This window comes from Plectropomus leopardus, chromosome 8 (genome assembly GCF_008729295.1).
Source record: "Plectropomus leopardus isolate mb chromosome 8, YSFRI_Pleo_2.0, whole genome shotgun sequence".
NCBI classification, from domain to species: domain Eukaryota; kingdom Metazoa; phylum Chordata; class Actinopteri; order Perciformes; family Serranidae; genus Plectropomus; species Plectropomus leopardus.
Window position 1 is genome coordinate 18,890,684 of NC_056470.1, and position 22,309 is coordinate 18,912,992.

At 42.3% G+C, this 22,309-nt stretch overlaps 1 protein-coding gene across 1 annotated transcript in view; it reads right to left on the reverse strand.

Moving 5' to 3' along the window:
- Positions 1-281: 281 nt before the first annotated feature.
- LOC121947294 (chemokine-like protein TAFA-2) overlaps positions 282-22,309 on the reverse strand; it is a 55,679-nt gene continuing 33,651 nt past the window's right edge. Inside the window, exons 2-4 of the mRNA XM_042492276.1 lie at positions 12,744-12,893; positions 7,722-7,846; positions 282-874 (exon numbers count right to left, since the gene is read on the reverse strand). Coding sequence (XP_042348210.1) covers positions 863-874; positions 7,722-7,846; positions 12,744-12,893 — 287 coding nt within the window. The 3' untranslated portion in view covers positions 282-862. The remainder of the gene's footprint in view (positions 875-7,721; positions 7,847-12,743; positions 12,894-22,309) is intronic.

Genomic DNA, 22,309 nt, shown 5'->3' on the forward strand with positions numbered 1-22,309 from the left:
AGGCGTTTAAAAACACAGATATTAAAACCATTAGAGCATTTATCTTTAGCCCCGTTGATTCCATGGACCTTTTTTTTTTCTTTTTTTTTTTCTTTTTTACACGTTTACATGTTTCAATATACCATAACATCTACTTGGTATTAGTCTAACCTCACCCCTGAAAGGATGTTGTCCTTTGTCAAAAAACAAAAGAAAAAAGAAGACGGACAAACTGTCTCCCCATTTTAAAAAATGGCATGTGGTAAGCCACAAACTATTCAAGATAAAATATTCTTACGGAGGTGAAATCTGAAAAAGAAAGGGTTCGGTTTTAGATCTGAGAAACATTTTGACAGCATCAAGTGTGTCATGTGTGGCACAGTTAAATTTAAATGTGTCTTCCCGACTACATGAGACAGCCATTCTGGATCCATTCCCTTTTTCTTTTTGTAGTGACGTCTGTAAAGCAGGATAGCTGTCTAAAATCCAGTACACCATTAATCCCAGTATGGAACACAACTAAGCCATAGAAGAGAGATGTAGAATACAGATTGTTGTAAAGAAAGTCACTTTTTGTCATCTAATCAAGTGCTGTTTAGGTCATAGTTCACTTTTTTTAAGTTCGTAGTAGCAGTAAAGGATTGTGGGTGATGCAGTCCTCTATGGTAAAGGACCAAGGACACTCAGTTGTGTTTAAGGTGATGGAAGACGGTATTAGAGTCCTGTCTCTTCAGCCTCCCCATCTTTGATATCCTCAGAAAAACAAAATAATTACTGGTTCCTTATAGAAGTCCGTCTGAGTGTGTTTCCTCACCACTGATAGGTCCATTGTGCTGTGTAAGTAACTCCACCGGCATTCCTGTTCTTCTCGAGACGGGCAGCACTATCGAGTCACCTGAAACAGGGAGAAAAGAAAGTGGGTCACTGAAAAAAGTCTCGAAAGAAAGTTAGGATGGAGCGGGAAACAGTAAAGGTCACAGAACATAGTGCGAAGCCATTTCTGGCAGAACATGTCAACCGAGGGTTTGAAATGATGCAGTGCCGTGCTGCTCGGTCCGCTATTTGGAAATAATGGGAAGTGATTCTTGTTGGTGGAGCACCGACAACGTGGCTAGCATGGTCTCAGTCTCTCCTGGCAAGAGACTAAACAAGACACAGCTTGAATTATGGCAGGCGGCCCACAATGCCTCTCTCAGCGCCTCGCCTGGCCCACTGCCATGTCATTTCGTCTGTTTGTCGAGACGGCTGCTCTAATCACATGGTCTCTTTATCTTGTCTATCCATCTTTCCATTTTCTTTGCTCATGCACTCACTTTTGGTTTATTTCAAGCTATTAGGAGACATTTTCAGCCAGCCAACGACCAAACAGACACAAATTACTGTATAACTGCCAGTGCTTGGGCATGTAATAGACCAGACTCTCCAGGACTTTTCTTCTGTTTTCCTACTTCTTTTTCTCATTGTGTTTCCCAGCAGCTTCCCTTCTTAGCCCCAATACAGGCTGTCCCCTTCTGCATTTTCTCCTGAGGGACTCGGCCTTTTGTGCGACCCAGGTGCCAGCTAACACAGTGTGAAGGCCAGCCATCACTGCGAGAGCTCAGAGGAGCGTTTCCTCTAAGCTGGCAGCTGAAACTGTTCTACTGTATCTGCTCTCGATGGCTCCAGGCCACCCTTCCTGGGTCCAATCCCATTGCCTTCAGGCATCTACTCCTGTGCCTGATCAAAGAGTCTGCAGGCGTTTGTTGTCACGCCAGTTCACTATACACACGCACCGCTGCATCTCTGTGGCTGCTGTGCTTTAAGGTGCTTCAAAGTCCCTTTAGGTGTTCATCCCCTTGCCTGTTTAAATATGCCTGTAGGTGGCAGTTTCTGTGCCCAATTAGAAAGCAGATTCAGGTAGTTAGATCTCAATTTAGACACAAGCAGTGCTCAAGTGTCATCTCTATTGGCTTTTTTAGGCCCCTGAGTGCCACATTTTCTATTGCTTAATCCACAAACTTTAACTATCTGCACTAGTGGCTGCTCAGATGGCCACAAGGCATAACTGCTTTTCACTCCTACAGTATAAAGTGGTGCAGGAATGAGTCCTAAATCCCGTAAATGAGTTAGCACTTTTGCACTTCCACAATGCACAGATCCCTTGTCTTGAAGACAGTTTCTGAATGGGTTTTTGGTTAGATGCCTGAAATAAAGTCTGTGGTTAACATCATGTACATAGCCACTATAATTATTATTTTTGTGGACTTCCATTTCAAAGCCAAAAGTTCAGACTTTTGTGATCATATTTGGACGGGAGCATGGAGCTGTGGAGGAGCGAGAGGTGGCTCTGACTCATAGACTGTGGTTTCGCAGACAGCCTGTAATTCAAAGTGGCCCCACCTTTCATAATGTTGAACTTTAAACCTTAATAAAAATGTATACAGATGAGCTTAATAAAAATTCACCCCTGTGCAGTTGGTATGAATGCTGAAATTAGCAATAGAGACCAACAGTGTTTCTTGCACCAGGCTGTAAACATGTTTATTTCTGCTGTTAAGTTGGGTATTTTAACACAAGTTCTTCTTATGGGAGTTGACTCGCTCTTGGAGTTATTCTTAAGTGGCCATTAGAGGAGCTGCAGTTTCTGGTACTTTTGCATTGCATTGTTTTTTTCAGACTTCTGGGTTGCTCTTTAGTTAAAATAAGCTAAAGAGATTGTCTGTTTTTTTCCTATGACATAAGATACGGCATTCAATACTCCATTCATGAATTTTGAAGCTTTTGCATGTTTTAAAAAATATGGTTAATAACAAGTAGCTTAATGAGACTTCAGAGTTTAGACTTTACAGCATTATTTTGGTGGTGACACTGAAGTCATGTGGCTGTTTTTATAGCTCAACGTTGACTCTATGCTTCTTTTATGCTTCAAAAATCATGAAAGTGATAATCAGTTGTGAAGATTACTTTAATGAACCAGACTTGTAAGTACATTTGGTTTGCAGAGAACTTATTTTAAGCAATAATTTAAAATCCAATGGAAAAATACAATTAGCTTTGAGTTTAGGACACCAGTGTGATTCTATCTTCTGGGTTGACTTTCAAAAAATGTCATCCCTGCAGCACTCTATACACATTCTTTAGAGTCACACATGACTAGATTATGGAAAGCAATTTTAATTATTTGATCTTCATTTAGTTTTAAAAATCTAAAAGCTGCATCAAAATACTTTACAAAGGTTCTATTTAGAGCTGCAAATAACAATTGTTTTAATTATTGAATATGCTATGGGTTATTTTCCTGACAAATCGGCTCATTTTTTAGTCTGTAAAAAGTAGAAAAAGAAAGTGAAAAATGCTCATCACATTTCTCAGAACCAAAAGTGACTTCTTTAAGTTGTGTCTTTTGTTCAACAAACCAAGACTATAATTCTGTTCAATTACTATTAGAAATTACTGTTATAAATGGCAAAGACAAGCAGGAAATTCTTAGAAAAAAAGAGAGAACCCGCAGTTTTTTAAATTGTTTTGCTTGAAAAATCACTGAAAAGATTAATCAATTTTCAAAATAATTAATTCATTTTCTTTTGGTTGACTAATCAATTATTCAATTAATCGACTAATTTTTGCAGCTCTAGCCTTGATTCAGTGTTTGTTTCTATCAAAAAAAGAAAAATGCTTTCAGAATATGTTGCCTAAAGAGGATGATGCTGCTCGCAGACTGCCACATTGGTTTAGTGTTGATGTAAGCTTTCTATATAGGAAGTGAGACATACGTGCGCTGCTGACACCTTGTCATGTGTTTTGTTAATGTGTGTATTCGACTGCGTGTCTATCTACGCCAATGCGCACACACACTTGCCTTGCAGTGTATGACAGCTCAGTGGCTTGGCAGCCAGGCCGTGTCTGTCTGCTCATCCATATGATATTATTTGGCATTGATCGAGCTGTCTTCCATCCCCTCCCTCTCTCCTCCCTCTGCCCTCCTCCTCTCCTCCTTTCCTCTGCTCCCAGCCAGGGATGGATGGAGGGAAGGATGGAGAGTGCCAAACCCTCTTTTGTGTTCTTGCCTGCTCTGTGCACCCAGACGCGAGCATAAGCTCCTTGTCAGCTGAGCAGTTCCAATATTCTTGTTTTCAAGTGTTTTCTTTATTCTTTTAACTACCTATCACCTCTGCATTCAGCCTTTCCTCTCCACTTAGTTATTTTTTTCTCTCTTATCCATCTCCCCCTGCCTCTTTCTTCCTAGTTGCTGCTCTCCATCTCTCTCTCCCTCTCTCATCCTCGTTCTCTCTCACTCCATCGTCAATTTCAATTCACGCACAGGTCTTAATGGGACTATAAGAGAACGCTCGATGCTATTGATCTGGATGCCTGCGCGTCTTGACCTCAACGTACCACACCAGAGAAAAAAAAATCACTCTTTTCATCATCAGGAAAACACATCAGCGAACACACTCACATAGTGTACACACAAAAGAGTATCACACACACAGACTCACACAGATCATTGATCAAAGACCTGAATGCGAGAGACAGCAAATATTTGTGCTCTTTCAAACTACGACAGAGTCAATGATAAAGGGATGCTCCGCTGAAACTGGTTTGCTTTGATCTTGTTCAAGAAATTATAAATGCGCTCTTTGGGGTTGATAAAACTAAACGCATGAGATCAGATATAGGAATCAACTTCTAAACGGCACTCACATATTCAGAAATTACATCATCATATCTGATCAACCCTCGCGTGCCTCTCTCTTCAATTATGCCCCGTTACATACTCCGAGACCACTCCGTCGTTTTCTATTTCCATCTCTTTGTCTCTTTATCTCGCTATGGTGGGAGCAGCAAATTTGGTTCAGTAACACTTATGAACACAAATTTGAGCTCAGGCCAGCACAGCAGAAAAAATATTTCAGGGTAAAAAAAAAAGGAAAGAGTGAGGGGGCGAGATCCACTTTGCTAGGTGAGAGGTGAGCAGCGGAAAAAGTAGGGAAGGAATTCTTGATCAGCAAAGTGTATTGGAGGCAGTCTTCCAGTGTTTCAAAGACGTACAGAGTGGGAAAGACAGAGGAGCCCCCGTGTGTCTTACTTATCCCTCTCTTTTTACCCAAGGAGATGCACTCTCCCTCCTCTGACCACGCCTTCAATCAATTATTTAGGCAGAAAACAAAGGTCTGCACCCAGCCATGAATAATGGAAGATGAGAAGGCAGAGAGAAGGATGGAGGTTAGAAACAGAAGCATACAGTGACAAGAGGTGAGTCTCGCACAAATTCCCTCCTATGACAGACAGCTAAGAGTCTGCTCAGGTCAAGCCGCTGAAGAGAAGCCAACAGGTGCCGGCGCTGAGCAGAAAAATATATGATGTACATCCATACCTGCACACACATAAAGACAAACACAAATAGTACGTAGAAATTGAAGGAACACCACATATTCACAGACTGCACATACTGTATTATGGGCGAATGGGAGCATAAAAACTATCCAAGGACAATTACCACTCTAGTGTATCCACTGTGGTGAGTTCTTTTTGCATCGAGTCAGATGGCATGCCAGTCAGACGCAGGGAAGCAGGGCAAGTGGGAGTGAAGGGAATTGTGATGTTCTTTCTCTGTGTGTGTGTGTGTGTGTGTGTGTGTGTGTGTGCACTCGCGCATATATATAACAGGGAACATACTCATCGTTACACAGTCACCAACAGGGAACGGCAAAACTAACAGGGGACATTTTTTAAGTCCCCACTTGGACATGCTCTAAATCATCATAAAATCATGTGTTATGGCCTCTGGTGAAATTTTTCAGATTTTGCCAAGAGGGGACCAAAGTGTGTGTGAGTGAAAAGAAAAAATGAGAGGACATGACGGCGGTGGAAGTGGGTCACTCCGTGGTGGGTCTGACCGCGTGTGCATGCATGTATGTGTAGAGGGATGAAAAGAGTGTTTGTGTAAGAGATAGAGGGAAATAGAAATATTGCAGAGAGAGAGATTTTGTGAATACCAACCTTTGTGGTCTTGCCCCCCCCCCCCCCCCCCCCCCCCCACCCCCCCCCCCCCCCCATCGCCCCCCCCCCCCCCCCCCCCACCCCCCCCCCCGCCCCCCGCCCCCACCCCAACACTACGCGCACACACCCCACCCCCCCGCCGAAATGCCGCCCCAGCCCGCGCGCCCACCCCCCCTCCATCCCTGCCCGAGCCCCCCCCCCCGCCCCGCGCACCCGCCCCACCTACGGCCGGCTATTAGCATCAACGCCCGCCCTTGCGCCTCCCCGCTGCACCAATGCTTAGTCCAGAACCCGAAGCACTGCCCTCCTCTCGCGCCCCCCCCCTCGCGCCTCACCGCAACACCGCCCACCAACCCCCCAGCTCTCACAGCCACCATGCATCCGACGCCACCGCCACCTCTAGCCGCCCCCCCGTCAGCACCCCCGTTCGTCTGCGCGCGCCTCGCGCCCAGCGGCAGCCCCCCTGGCGCGCGCGCCAGCCACCAACTCCCCCCGCCGCGCCCGAACGCCCCAGCCCCGCCGCCTCACAAACGCGCCACGTGCCCAGCCCCACCAAAGGCACCGCCCCCCAGCATTAGCGCCCCCCCCCCCCCGCCCCTCCCCCGCCGCCCCCCCCCCCCCCCGCCCCGTCGCCCCCCCCCCCCCCACCCCCCCCCCCCCCCCCCCCCCCCCCCCCCCCCCCCCCCCCCCCCCCCCCCCCACCCGCCCCGCACCCCCCCCCCGCACCTCTGCCGCCGCCCAAGCCGCTCGATGCCCCCACTCGCGCCCTGGCGCACAGCCGAAGCGCCATTGCGCGACGATCGCCCCGCCCGCCCCCCCCGCGCCTTGCCTGCCCGCGCCCCCCCTGCCCACAGCCCCGCCTGCTCTCGCTCCCGGGCGGGCGCGCGCGGGGCGCGCATACCCATGCAGCCCCCGTCCGCCGGCGCCGCCGCCGGCCACTCCAGCCTAGCCATCAACTACCACGCCGCACCAGACCGTTCGCACGCCACGGCATCTTCCACGCTCTCGCCTCGCCGCCCGCGGGGCCTCCTAAAACACAGCCTCTCCCCCGCACGCCAATGCCCCCCTGCCTCGGCCTCGGCTGCCGCCTTCTCCCCCTCAGCTGCCTCAGGGCGCCCCCGCCCCCCCCCCCCACCATCCCCCCCTCCCCCCCCCCCCCCCCCCCCCCCCCCCCCCCCCCCTCCCCCCCCCCCCCCGCACCCCCCCCCCCCCCCCCCCTTCCCCCCCCTCCCGCTTCCCTACCCCCCGCCCCCCCCCCCCCCCCCCCCCCAACCACCCCCCCCCCTCGCCCGGCCGCGCCTCCGCCCCCCCCACCCCCCGGCCCCGCCCCCCCCCCCCCCCCCCCCCCCCCCGATAGTACACTTAGATAGTCCCCTATTATTCATGTTCGCATGTATGTGTGTGTGTGTGTGTGTGTGTGTGTGTGTGTGTGTTATTTGCCTTGTTCCTGTTGGCCTTGTTTTTCTTCAGAGACTGTTTGATGTTAGATCCAAGATGGGCGGGAGGAGAAAGTAAAGAGAGAGAAATTGGGTAAGAAAAAGAAATATATGGAGGGAAAAAGTAAAAGGAGTCGGGGATGGAGACAAATATAGAAGAAAAGAAAAAATGAGAGGACATGACGGCGGTGGAAGTGGGTCACTCTGTGGTGGGTCTGACCGCGTGTGCATGCATGTATGTGTAAGAGGGATGAAAAGAGTGTTTGTGTAAGAGATAGAGGGAAATAGAAATATTGCAGAGAGAGAGATTTTGTGAATACCAACCTTTGTGGTCTTGACTTTGTTGCCCGTGCTGCAGCTCCATCCTGTGAGGTCTGGGAGAACCTTACACTCCTCGCCATCCATACACGGCTGCATCTGACACCACCACTTTTGGGCTACAATGGAGGCTGGGGGGGAGAGAGTAGAAGGTGGCAGATATTTAATTTGGCAAAGACATGATTCGATGTTTGCGGGTGTGTTTTCAGTTGGTGCTTTGATGTGTTTCCAGACTCTGTGTTTTTTGAAGTTCCAATCCAAATTTTAAAACAAATTTTTAGTGAATTGCCAAATGAAAATAAATGAATGTGCGTTTCCATCCACTAACGTTATGCGAATATTAGGAGTTGGGCTCATCGAGATAAACAGTTGGTAGCAATTCTCAGTTGGGTGCCATAAAACCATTGCAGAGGAGACGGGTGCAATGAGATGATGTTAATAAAAGGCAATGCTTGAACAGTGAAAACAATGTGGAAAACATGAGGGAAATATAGCATTTCTGTTTCTGTGCCACACTTTGTCTTTCAGTTGAAATGGAAGCTTCAGTTGTTGAAGTCACATGCTTCATATGTCATGATTTATGGGCCGTGTCTGATATTGGTGCACATTTTGTCACATTTTGCTTTTATTGATACAGAATCCATTTCACCTCAGCCTAGTGAAGGAAATTTTTTGCAGTATTTCAACTTTTATTTAGCAAATTGGTAGCATTTCCACACAGGTTCTTTTAAACAGGTAATTTAAAAATGTGAAAACACCAGCTGAATGAAAAGAGTTTTGGGGGAAACTATTTTGAAAGCAAAGCTTTGCAAGCTACCCATCACTTCACACTGGAGGAAGTTGAATTACAGCATAGCTACCACAGCGATAAATCTAAATTGGTTAAATAACATAGAAAAACTACTATAAAAGATCAAACTGACATTGTGCATGTGATACAAAATTGTAACCACAATACAATACACAAAACTCATATGCCAGCAATCATAGTTTATTGCAAGAAGTGTTCACTGATCATCCATAAAACAAAACTAAACAAAACAAAATATAACAAAAATCCCCACTATTCATGGGAAAGTGCAAGACATGTTGGGGTTGGTTTTGCTAACAATGCCTTTCAATCAGACACCTGGCTACAGAAATTAGAGTCCAGTTGTGGTACCAAACAAGATTATTCAGTCAGCCAGTTAATTTCTGAAATAGCATACAACAACTTCTCTGATTTTTTTTTTTTCAAATTACATAGCAATGATTAGTACTTATGACTTAATGTGTTCAAAGGGTTTAAATTACAGTAGAGAGGTTTTGGTAAAATACAAATTAAATGATTGCTTTCTTTTCATGACCCAAATTGTTTGTAGTTTCAGTAATAAACTACTCAAAAAAATTCCAAAAGTAACACCAAGTAATTCAACTACTAAAATCACTATGCAAATATGAATGTAGTTAAATCACCAGCAAGCCAGTGCTAAATTTACTTCCCTTCTCTAAAACGCTGGATGCTTCCTGATAGGGTACTTTTTATAGCGGTGGATTCAGCAACAGCACGATGCTGACACAAACCATAAATGATGTGTAAATTTGAGGATGCACACATAGCGAGTTGCAGAGCAGTCTGACCTTCAGTTGAACTCACCAGGCTTATTCACCAACCGTTCTTAGCTATCTTTCCTAAATAGTGCTGGTATCTGAAGTTGTTTCTGGTTTTCATTCATCAGTTACGTGACTAATAAAGTAACACATTTACTACCACAATCCTTCTAAAATAGTTTTTATAAAAAATAATCATCTATGTTCCTTCTGCCCCATTTTAACTAATTAAATGAACTAATCTTTCAAAAACAAGACTCAAATCTTCTCCATCTCTTTATATACATGTAACCCCCCACTTATTTTGTAGGTAGTCTTTGGTTAACTTACTAAATCACTAAATTTCCAACTGTATAATGCCTTGTACTTTTAGAACAATCATAATCCACTTCTACAAAAATGGCTTCTGAACAGTCATTCTTGAAATCCTGGATATTTCACTGAAAAAAACCCACTGACACTTACCCACATGATTCTGAAGACTTAATGTTATCAGCATCAACATAATTCTTAAGATATTTCCCATATGTGCCGCTGCTATTAACCTCCAGGGGAACATTAAATAGAATTTTTCCTCTGAAAGAAACAATTTGACAACCTTTCAGAGATTAAAAAAATGTTCTATGTTCTCCTTGGAGAGCATTTTAAATGCAGATTATTACTGTATGCATGGGCATGGGAGTCATGTGAATTTAATCAGTACATAAGGGATCATTATATTTTCAATTCATGTAAGGGTGAAAAAGAACAAAACTGGAGGCAAGATAGCTGGAATATGTTGTGATCTTTTTGGATTTAGAGTAGATTTGCTCGCAACACGTCAAATCAGATAAAAATGAATTGATCAAGTGCCTTTAGCAAAAAAAGACCAGACACATCAAGAAGAGGAAAATGATTAAATATCATCACAAAGAAAAAAGCAACAAAGGAACACACACCACTGTCAAAAATCACAGACTGACTGTGTGAATATATGAAGAATGTTTTTAGGAATCTCCTTTCTTTATCTGTCACTTTCAACACAGTCAACTACCAGGTAATTACATGTTGAGCATTTAAGTATGTTAGTTATTGTCAAACCAACAAAGTAAATAAACACTTACTCAAAATACAGCCTTTATTCAGTGAAATAATTCCCAGGGGATTAGTGACACTTCATGAGATACTTGTCTTTAAAAGTCCATCTTTGCGATATTGTCTAAGAAATTTTCAAAGCATTTCATAGTAATCAGATGTTGCAGATGGGAGCCACTTTGAGCAGAGACGTCCCAGCATGCAAAGCTGAGGCGGACTTTAATCAAGTCATCTTTATGTGGTCTGTCAGAATGTGTCAGCTCAATATTGATGTCATGCCCGCAAGCAATTTAAGATGTTTATGGTTAATAAACCTTTTCCAATTGGAGAGAACTATTGAGCACTTAATGTATTAAAGTGCTAATTTGCCAAAAATTAGTCCCTTATGCTACCACTAATAATCATTGGTGAATGTAACTAAGTAAATGTACTCAAGTACAATACTGTAATTAAAGGAAGAATTTGGATTTTGGCCAAATGGTTGTTGTAATGCATACTTTTAGCTTTGCTATTTTAATTACATTTTTCTTTCAATGCAGGACTTTAATATGTAATCAAGTATTTCTACAATGTGGTATCACTAATTTTACTTAAGTAAATTATTTCAATACTTCTTTCACCACTGATAATGATACATGCTAAATAATGATAAATGATCAATGATCAAGATTAGGGTCAAATTTGTTGTGAATGTTTGACATTCACGACATGTGCCCGCACATGTTGTTACAGTGTTTGTTCATGTAGTGGGTTACTTGTGTTGTGTTTTAAGTAATTCAACTATGAAGTTAAGTGACTGTGTAGTTACAGTTCCGCACTTGTTCACTTTATGTACCTGTTTATAGATTTAGGGTTTTCACATGAACTCCAAAGGTAAGAAACAACAGAGCCGCAGGGACTGCAGTCTGTGATTTCATCAAGTGCCACTCGTTGTAGCTGCAGGGGGTGCAGGATACTGATTTTGTGGACACAGGAACAGTAGCCAGGGGGATTTTCCGGGTATATGGGTACATTTTCTAGCCCAGAATTGTCAGCACTACTGTGAAACAAAGCTCATTTATGTGTAAAAGCCCAGATAAACATTTGGGTCTACAGAATCAACCTTTCATTCATTGTCAACAAAGCGGCTCCAGAAAGATAACACTTTCTGCAGATTATAATATTTGCCATAACGATTCATGTTGGGAGTTCTTTTATGTTCACATGACATTGAATGAAGTGCTCAATATAATAGCAGGAACACCTGAATTACTCCTCATAGAGCATTTTCCCTATTTTCCCACTCAGTTATGAGGAATTTGTTCAATTTTTTTTGTGTCATTGAAGTTATTTGCATGGTTGTGAAACACAGATTACTTTTACTGTTCAGAATACTGGTTTCTGCTTCTTTTACCTTTACAGTTTATCTGGGTGAAAGCTGGAGCAGGCATTTCATTATTGTTTTGAATTGCTTGTGTGAGCAATGTAACCTTATGGCATCCATCATCTTTGCTATTTCTCTGCATTCATCAAAAAATTTAATTGACAAAGCAGAAAACAATGTTGGACAGGAGAGCAGGGACAGTGGGAGTAAGATTTTGGTTTGTCTGATTCTGTTCTGCTCTTCTGTTCAACGGCTACAAGGACAACTGCAGTATTTTTGGCTCTCGGTGCACAAAAATATGGCCAAGACTATATCGACATCTATGTCTGTAGTCAAATCAACCTTTACTTAAGTCGTGCATCAATTTTCATATGAATTTTCAGAAGGGAGCAGCACACCAGAATGGATGTTTAAATGGAAAGATGTATTCAGTATAATAGATTAAATATTTTATTCAGGAACAAGCTTTGTTTTTGAGTGCCACATTTATAAGGATTACTGCGTCAGAACCAAACAGAGAATATAAATTATATTTCATTCAGACATTTTTGTGAGGGAATTGACCAGTTCTAGATTCATAACCCATGATCAAAAGCCTCAACGTAGCTTTCTCTCTTACTTTTCATGTAACCAGTCTTTCAGGAGGGACTGTCTGTTTTTTACCTCCTTTTTTTTGTTTTAACAATATCTCACATACTGACATACAGAGGCTATAGGCACAGGTTCTGTGTCGACATAAACAAATCTCTGATTCTCGTATTGGTTTCACAATACATAAATGTTAATATGTATACCGCTAGTAGGCACCAGGCAGGTAATGCAAGCGCAACTTTAGCGCTCTTACTGAACTATTGCTATACTCCATTATCATACAGAGAAAAAGTATAATCAACCAAAAACATAAACGACCATGAAATGCATTTTAAGACACTAAAACAAGGTGTGGATCTAACAGTAGGATTGGCAGATACATACAAATGTGTATCAACTGTGGTACTTACCATCAACACAGGAGGGCATGGCCCGGGTGGTGCCAGCAACCTGTCCAGGGAAGCAGGAGCATTTGACAGTCTGAGATCTCTCCTCGATCTTGTTCTTGTTGCAGCAGCGATGGGCAGCGATCACCTCACACGTCCCTGCCTTCACATGCACTGTGAAACAGAGAGACACACTGTTCAGTATACCAGGCTCATTTACATTAATCCAACATGTGAGTGAGCGGCTTGACAGACAGAGAAAAAGACATTTTGTCATCAGATTAGTTTGGTTCCACACCAATAATTTAATGCCCAAGTGTCAGATTTTTTCAGCGTTTCAAATAGGTTTGATGTTTGTGCTCCCTGGCGGCTGTTTACACTGTTGACAATTTGTTGGTTTGATTAAGAATATGGATGTTATCTACCTTTACCTGATCCAGAGAAATAGCAACAGAACAATCTCCACAAAAATGGCAACAAGCGTCGATCAGATCAATGAAGCTATACAGGTTGTTGTAATTAAACCCACAGAAATAACAATGAAATGAACCTTGACAGGACAGAGGTGCCGGTCACTGCCAAAGCCCTCAAACAAGACAACCCCCCCTTCACCAAACAAAAAATGGAAACTTGAACATGATGTCAGACTGAATAATGAAGTGAGATGAAAGCCCAATTCAGTGTAATTATGGGACTATTATCAGATAGCGATGAGCCACAAAAGAGCCGTTTATAATCAGAACTATCAAATTAAGCATTTTATGAATGCTGATTCTTTATTTATGCACTGATGTGTGCACAAACAAAACCATGCAGACTCACAAATATAGCAAATGATGAACTCCCAGTTTTTACTGCATGGCTGCTGAGCCACAGCTGCTGCTTCACTCAGAGGATCTGTACAGAAAATGCATTTAAGTCTCTTGTAGCCCTTCTATAAAACACAGGGAACAAAATAGTATCTTAGTGATTAAAAAATGAAAAAACAAGCAATATTTGTGCAGAATATACTGATTTGATTGAATGGTAAAGCAATTTCAGGTGAGAATTAGCTGTAATACTAATGAAGGGCATATGTAGGCAGTCCTCCACTTCTTCTATAGCTAGCACTTTGTGTGCACATTTATACACACACACACACACACACACACACACACACACACACTTCAATCAGACAGCTCTGTGGTTAATTAACAACAAGTCCACCCCGAGCACAGAAGTCCCTTGAGTCAGCTATGAGAGAGGGAACAAAGACATCACTCTACATTTGAAGATTTGTGATGTCAACACATGGTCCTTTCATACCACCCTTTCATCAAAAACATGAAAATGTCAAGGACAAACAAAAAGCCTTGTCAGGAGCATTGTGTGCAAGAATATAGTGTATATGTGTGTGTCTGTGCATGCCTGGTTGAGACTATGTACCTTTGCATGTCACATGCGTTTGTCAGTGAGCATGTTTGTATAGTCTTATGGTTGCCAAAGTAAAAGTCTGGTGTGTGCGTTTTGACTTTTCACACAGTTGTTGGAAGTTCCTGCTATTACCATTACAAAAGAGTCCACCCACAATACAACAAAGAGTGCACTCTGCGTGGCAATGAAAACTAAAGCAGCAAACAATGACTCCGCTCTGTCCAAAGAGTATTTAAAAAGTGAGGCAAGCTGAACTGAAAGACAGAGTATGAATATGTTAAACAGGCTAACAGAGATTTGAAAAGTTCTTAATTTGCTCCGTTAATGAGAAAAAGACAAAGCAGCAATCCTGCAAAGCCCAGTCCAATTACTATCTCAGTGAAAAGCACTGTCTAATATCTCGCCCACTGTGTGTCTGTGTCTCATTGTTCTTTCATGTCCTCTGATTTCCCTTTTTTGATCCACTGGCAGTGGATAGTGATGCTGGTTGATTGATCTGTCCATCTGTCTTTCCATCAATCCGATTTGGATGTTATCAGCCAATTAAATTGCTGTTATCTGTGGTTAACATCCTCAGATATTGGTTAGAAAGGGCTTGCCACACTTACTATTAAGTTCAGTCCCCGTTATCAATTCATTGAATGGCCACTGGCATATCCAAAATTGTGAAACATCCGCTGTTATCAGTCTGTTGAAAAGCCATTTGCATAGCCAAATTTGAGAAGAAGTTATGTTAGGTTTTCATTTCCTCACATTTAGATGCAAAAATTACCGAAATAGGTTCAGGAAAATATACCTGACATGGTATGTCGCTTTAAACAATGGTCTCTGGTTAGAATAATTCAATGTTGACTTTGGGTGTCACACAGGACATGAACTCCGCTCCTTTGGGTAAAAGTCCTGTGCTTGTGAGGTGCATTGTCCATTAGCTCACCTGGCAGAGCAGGCGACCCATGTTCAGAGGCTGTGTCCTCGCCACAAAAAAAAAGCCACAAAAATAATCTGCTTGTGCATTTTTGACCTGTTCACCACCCCTCCCTCCCGCTCAACATGGACTTTCTTGTTCTTTATAGTCCGTCACCTGACTTCCTCCTTTGTTCCCGTCATACTTATTACCCCACAAGAGGTCTTTGCCCAAACAATAAATGTAAATGGACATTTTATGACTTCACAACGACCTTCTGAACTTATTAGTACAGTGGGTGTAGGAGACCCCTTCTAACCTATGACTCTGATGCTTATGACCACTGATAATGGCCATTTAATGGCCTGAAAACAGCTGACACTTTGGTCCACAGAAAGATAGCTCATCAGCTACAGACTGGAACAAACTTTGGTGTCAATATTTATGGCCTGCAGATAATGATTCCCAGTTATTTTAGTGATTCTCTGACATTTGGTTTATCAACATTACCAAGGAAGTGAGTTAAACTTAAAAACAAGAAATATCCACATGTGATCAGAGCCTCAGGTCACATGATGAACCAGTCACAGTACTGTTTTTTCTGACCACATTGTCCCTTTGACCTTTTCTCTATTCCCACACATCAGGCCACACTTTTATGATCCCACAAGGCCTTTGTCCTTTTTAGTTATTACATGACCTTTACTTAAACACTGACTTCAGGCTAAATTGTCAAGTTAAATGACAAGAGGATGAGCTATATTGACTTTGCTTCTTCCTCTGTGCCACTCTTGCAAAATCTCTACTTGCAGAAAGATGTGTGATAATCAAACCTGCTAATTGTTAAACTTTTTACACCAAAATAACTGCAACTGTCTTCTTTCACCGCAAGACCGTAAGACTATCCAGATCAACACTATGTCATTTATTTCATCCAACACTTTTATGCCCTGGGCCAAAATGAGCCCTGCAGCCTCCAAGGATTGTTAGTGAGCTTTAAAGTTCTGTTTGATGCTGATACCTCTCGTTTTGCCTCTTGCCCCCTCTCTCTCTATGCACCACCCTAATTGACTTATTTTTGTATTTTTCTGATAGACTTGACAACCGTGTTGGCTGATACTCAGCTCAGGAAAATCAACACACACACACACACACACACACACACACACACACACACACACACAGAGTAAACACCTTAGCCCAACCCCCCACTGGCACACACACCCCCTGGCCCATTTTTTGGCTCAGCACCTGCAGTTGTAATTGACTCAGCATTAGTAAGAGCGGTGGTGCACTAAGCTGAGCATAGAGGAGTAATGAGGAGGCGGGCGTGTGAGGGTTTTACTGGAAGAATGTAAAAGTTCATTGAGGCTTGATGACACAAATGAATGTTAATAGATGGCAGTAAATTCTTTCAATATGGACCACTTGGTGAAATAAATATGAGCTGGAGTCGTATGACAGAATAGTTGAGTGATTATTTTGGCACTGCTTGATACGTGGATGTCTACAACAGACTGTCGGGACTTTATTTTCCGCTACTATAATTGGCAGCTGAATGGTTGCCTGCTCAAGGTTTTACTTCGAAAGTTCACTTGACAACTTTTAAACTGTTACTGCTGCCAGGTGACAGTGATGGTTTTCAAATAACCAACTATGTACTGGAGCTGCTCAGAGAAGAAGACTGACGGCACGGGAGTGCTGAAGCCTTGCTGACCAAAACTTGAACATTATAATCGTGTTGATTGCTGCTATTCATGGTTTTTACAGAATGCAGACAGTGGTAATCATCCTGCTGGAGGTCTGGTTCTGTTTTTCATCTTTCAAATCAACCTTTAAAATATGAAAATTGCCCAAACGCATTCTGGGTACATTATTTAATGCTGTACTCAATTGGTCCAAAAGGCTTTATTTGATAAAATGGAAATTGGCAGTATTCGCTTTCTTAAGGCTCAAATCGTGAGTTTTACTCTGCCTCAACATAAATCCCAATACATCACATTTTTCAGCAATAACACCACTAGATTCTGGTGGACTTGTGCTGAATGTGTTGATTTTTTTGTGTGTGTGGAGCATTTAAAGTATTTTGGGGATATTTGTTTCCAACCTGTTCAGTTTACAATAACATAATAGAGGGTATAATGGAGACAACCCATAATTTCAGGCTGTAATTTTCTTCCTTGGTTTGACATATTCCCACAGCAGGATGTAGGACTTGGAGTTGCCGTCAGGACTTAAAAAGTAAGTTAGACAAAGGCAGAAAACATAGCTTCTGATGTTTTCTTTTGACTCTTTTGTTGACGATCGCTCACCTCCTTCATTATTCTCACTTACAGAGAAAGCAGAAAAACAGAAAGGACATGTTTTTTACCAGAGTCAATCCATAGTCAGGATATGGTACTCTGCAATGCATGTCTGAGTTTCTTGCAGTGCAGGGAACTGCTGCTGATGTTGGCAATGTGGTAGTAAACACTACTGCTGCAACTGTTGGTTAGTTCAGTAAACCTGAAGGATTTTACATGAAGGCAGGTGTTGGCCACCTTGCCCTAAAATCTATGAGTAAATGATTTTTATTGGGTAGCACTTTTATAGATGATTCATCATATAAAATGACTCATTTACATGGAGCAAAAGGGGATTTGGGGGTAAAATACATGAAAGACATAATGATTGACAGTTCAGCACTCCCAGAGAAACAGCACTCCAAAGGCATATGTATGTGTGTGTGTGTGTGTGTGTGTGCTCTCTAGCTTAATACAGCTTAAGGTGTCAACAGTTCGAGGCTGTGTTGTGCTAAGATGTTAATAATTACCAATCTGCCAGATAGAGAATCAGGCAGGGGGCCACAGACTCCAATAAAGTCTGATAAATACTCAGCTAAATTAGGCATTAGTCACCACATGACATAAGCAAACACACACACACACACACACACACACACACACACACACACACAAATAAATATATCAACCCATTCTCATTCCAATGTTGTGAATCCTGCACTTTGTCACGTCCACTCGGTGTCTGATACTGATGCACAAAGCACTCTTTGGCATCAGTGAGAGAGGAACAGCTTTCTCTTGGGTAAAGCACATGAGGTTAATGTTGTAAAATGATTTACGCAGCAAAACTAGTCGGTTATGTTTAGAAAAAGGATCAGTGTTTGGCTTAAAATAAGTATGTTTGTTTAGGCTTGGATGCAATCATGAAACCCTTTGCTGTTGTCTGAAGACATTAAAGCCTAATATTTTAGGATATCGGGCGTAGGCAGCAAATATCCAGGCCAAGACTTACACTTTTATGTGCAGTGCTGATACCACAGTTTGATTAGCAACTTGAGACAGGTCAAGACAGCATTCCGGTTATTTTCTATACCCAGATATCTGCATATTAATGAAGATAAATTAGGAAAAAGCTCATTAAAAGCCAAACCATTGTCAATAGTCGATATGTTCTTAGATTGCATTTTGGCCAATACGGTCTGCCTCTTTTAAGGTCTACCTGCATGAAACCAACTCTGCTCAAACGTAATTTGTCACTACTAATTGGACTACAAATAAAAACCATAGTGGCTAAGGTGGCACACATGTGTACATGGGCAAGATACTGCACTCTAAATTGCCATCAGTGTATAAGTTTGTGTGATAGTTTAAGCTGTGTAGCAGGTGGTACCTTGTAAGGTAGCCTCAACCATTAGTGTGTGAATGTGAATGGATGCATGTGACATGTAGGATTAAAGTGCTTTGCGTCATTGGAAGACTAGGGAGGAGTTATACAAGTGCAATACATTTACCAGAGCGCTTATGGTACCAAAATATTGTATTGTTGACTACTATACAGATTCTACAAACATATGCAGATATCTGTTTGCAGGGATCAGACAGGCGTAATGTAACGTGATGTGGATATGCAATGTACATATGAAACGTATGTATCATCATGTTAAAATAAGTCAGTGTTGAATTTTGGTTCCACACTGGACACAAACAGCGGTCTCCTGCTAAAAGTCCTTTATTTGTTTGAACCATCCTGACCTTCTGCGCTGATTTTTTTTCTGTCTTTTTGGCAGTTACTCTGAACGCCTGGTATTTCCACTGATGAGTTTACATTGGAGTTAGCTGAAAGCCTGGTGCGTCTCAAACACACACTATAGAACTTGTGTCAGTATCAGATGCCGAGGTGTGTGACAAAACACTGGTATTTGAAGACCTGAGAAGGAAAGCAGACTGAATGTACACAGAGTACACACACTCACAAAAAAACGATTTATCTCTGTATGTACATTTGGGTATGCACAGCTAAAATAAATAGCAGGGGTGTTCCAGTCTCCAGAGATAAATGCTCGCCATGGACTGTGTGTGTGTGTGTGTGCGTGTGTGTGTGTGTGTGTGTGTGAAGACTAATGATGCTAAACTACACTAAAAAACTATGCAGTTCAGTCTTGTTGGGTGCGATTGCAGCCCTCTTTCTATTTCATAAATGGCACCTATCTTCCTTTACAATCAAACCTCATCTATCCATTTCTACTCTCCTCCCTTCCTCTTCTTGTCCTCCTCATCTTCTTCATCTGTCCCACCTCATTCTACTGCTATTTCATAAATGACCCCTCCTTTTCTCAATCTCTCTTAGCCACTCCAGCGGCCCATTTTTCCTCTGCTCTCTCTTGCTCTTAGCTCTGCACAGCAAACTCAGCAGGGTAGCAAACCATTATCCTCAATCACAGGCCCTAAATCAGAGAATTTTTACACTTTCTATAATGTGTTCTCCCTCTCACACCCTGTCTCGTTCTCACTCTGTTGAGGTCTCTCTCCCTGTCTAAACCCGCTCCTATCTCTCTCCATGACATAAGGACTTGTTATCCCTGCTTCTCTTAACACAGCAGTGGCTGTTAACCCCATTTACTAAGGATGACGTGCTACTGACAGACTAACAGATGGACAGATTGCCCTGACTCTTAACAACCAACCAGGAACTGTCTCTCTCTCTCTCTCTCTCCCTCTCTCTGACACACATGAGGCACTGAGATAGCCCTCTTTGTCCCAGCGGGGTACTTCTTTCAAATGTCACTCCCACCACTGGGGTCCTCTCTTTCTCTCTCTCTCTCTCTCGCCCTCTCTCCACACACACACACACACACACACACACACACACACACACACACACACACACACACACGCACACACACGCACGTTGCACCATTCACCTTTACAGTATACAACCCTTCTCTGCCAAATGACAAGCATTACCAGAAAGCTTTACTCCTCATATCCATTTATTTGATCACAAACAAAAGTAACCACGACCAATGGTTGTCACTGAACACTACAAGCCATAATGCCACCAAGTCTTCTTCTGTGCCACTTATTTTGTGAGGATGTGTCTATGAATTTGCTATGCCAGTTTTGTTTGTCCAGGTACTAAACCACAACGGCAATTTTGGCTTTCGTCTCTGCCAGCACCCCCCCCCTCCATTATGAGTTTTCTCCCACCAGTTGGACAGAGATAGCAAGAAATCCAAAAACTGTTTCAGGTGTAGCACTGGCCAATTTCGGCAAAGTGTCCACAGCCAAAATGTCAGCTGATGTCCCAGAACAAATTTTTGCCAAACATAAGAACCAGTTGTAAGTGTACTCAGCAGAGTGCAGATCTTTGCTGGTTGGTCACTCATGCTGAGTGCAGCAGGTTGCATAGAGAAGGTCTAGTTTTCCTGCATAGGCACTATATGTGAAGTACAGATTGAATGTGGTTATTATGTGATATGTGAATTAAAAATAATAATAATAATAATTTTAAAAAAATCAAAAACACAGCCACAAATCTTTGATCCATGTCATTCATAACTGAAGTATTAACTGTGTCTGTTGGCTACTGCACAACAAAGTAGAAAATAACAATAAATACAAATCATATATTAAAGAATAAAAAAAGGGAATCCAACAAAATAACTACAAAGCCTGCTTACTTACTTCCTGTGCAAGTGTAAATATTAAGGAAAACCAACCAATTCATCAAAATCTGCAGGCAATGCAGAGGAAACAACGGTTTCAGCTTGACAACAAAGAGCTGTGGATGGTGAAATTTTTCCTCCCAGCTCCCTTACAGTGAATATAGCAACAAAGAGAACAAAAGCGGGGACTAATTAATGTCGTATTGTGCCTTACTTAAATGGATCATAACATATTGAGTGTGGATTTAATCTTCAGATGCTCCGGTTAAAAAAAGACCAAACTTTTCTATGGATATCAGTTTTTGAGTGATGACAAAGGACAAAATGTGACCCGCGATAGACAATAAGGCCTGTTATTTTTAGCCATGACATTTTCCTGAAAATTTCTCTTAACCATCTGGTTGAGAGAAGTGAAGAGTCAACAGTCAGTTATTTTATATAACAGACAATAAAACAGGTTTTTCAACAGTTGTGAGTCACAACAACCACAAAGGTCCTTGAGCATACAGTTATAAAAGTGCACACAAAATATTAGGTTGATTGGTGTAGTATTTTGCAAGATTAGCTGCGGATAGACAGATACACAAGCATGCAACCAAACACATGATCCCCTCCAGGCTTAGTGGAGATGATTACCAAAAAGAAAATAACTCACAAATTACTGCTTGAGTTATCTTAATACAGTGATCTATTTGACCCAGTGCTGTTGTTGTTGCTGCTGCTGTGTGATTCATATCTGTGGGTTGTGGCCAGGTGGAGCCAGAGACAGATGCTCATGTCAAGTCAAAACAACTTTATTTGTATAGCACATTTCATACAATGTAGGTTCAATGTGCTTCACACATAACAAATATGCACAAAATAAGATAAATTAAGGTGTAAATGCATATATACATACAAATACAGAGAAGAAGAGAAAAGAAAAAAGTAGTAGTAATATTAATAAATGAATACAGATTGTTTAGTCCCCACCCACCCGCCAACATAGTATACCCAGCCATACATACAGAGAGAGAGACAGAGAGAGATGGAAGGAACGAGAGACAGACAGAGAGATGAAGGCACCAGCTAACCATAGGCCTGAGAGAACAGGCAGGCCTTAAATTTGCTTTTAAAAGACAATACAGTAGTTGTACATCTTATGTCATATGGGAGTTTGTTCCAGAGTTAAAGACCATAATAACCCCACCAGATTTACTATTTATCTTGGGTACAGTTAGAAGACCAGTGTCTGATGACCTGAGAGCTCTGGAGGGTTTGTAGGTAGTGAGCAGGTCAGAGATGTATTTAGGCGCTTAGCCATTCAGTGATTTAAAAACAATGAGC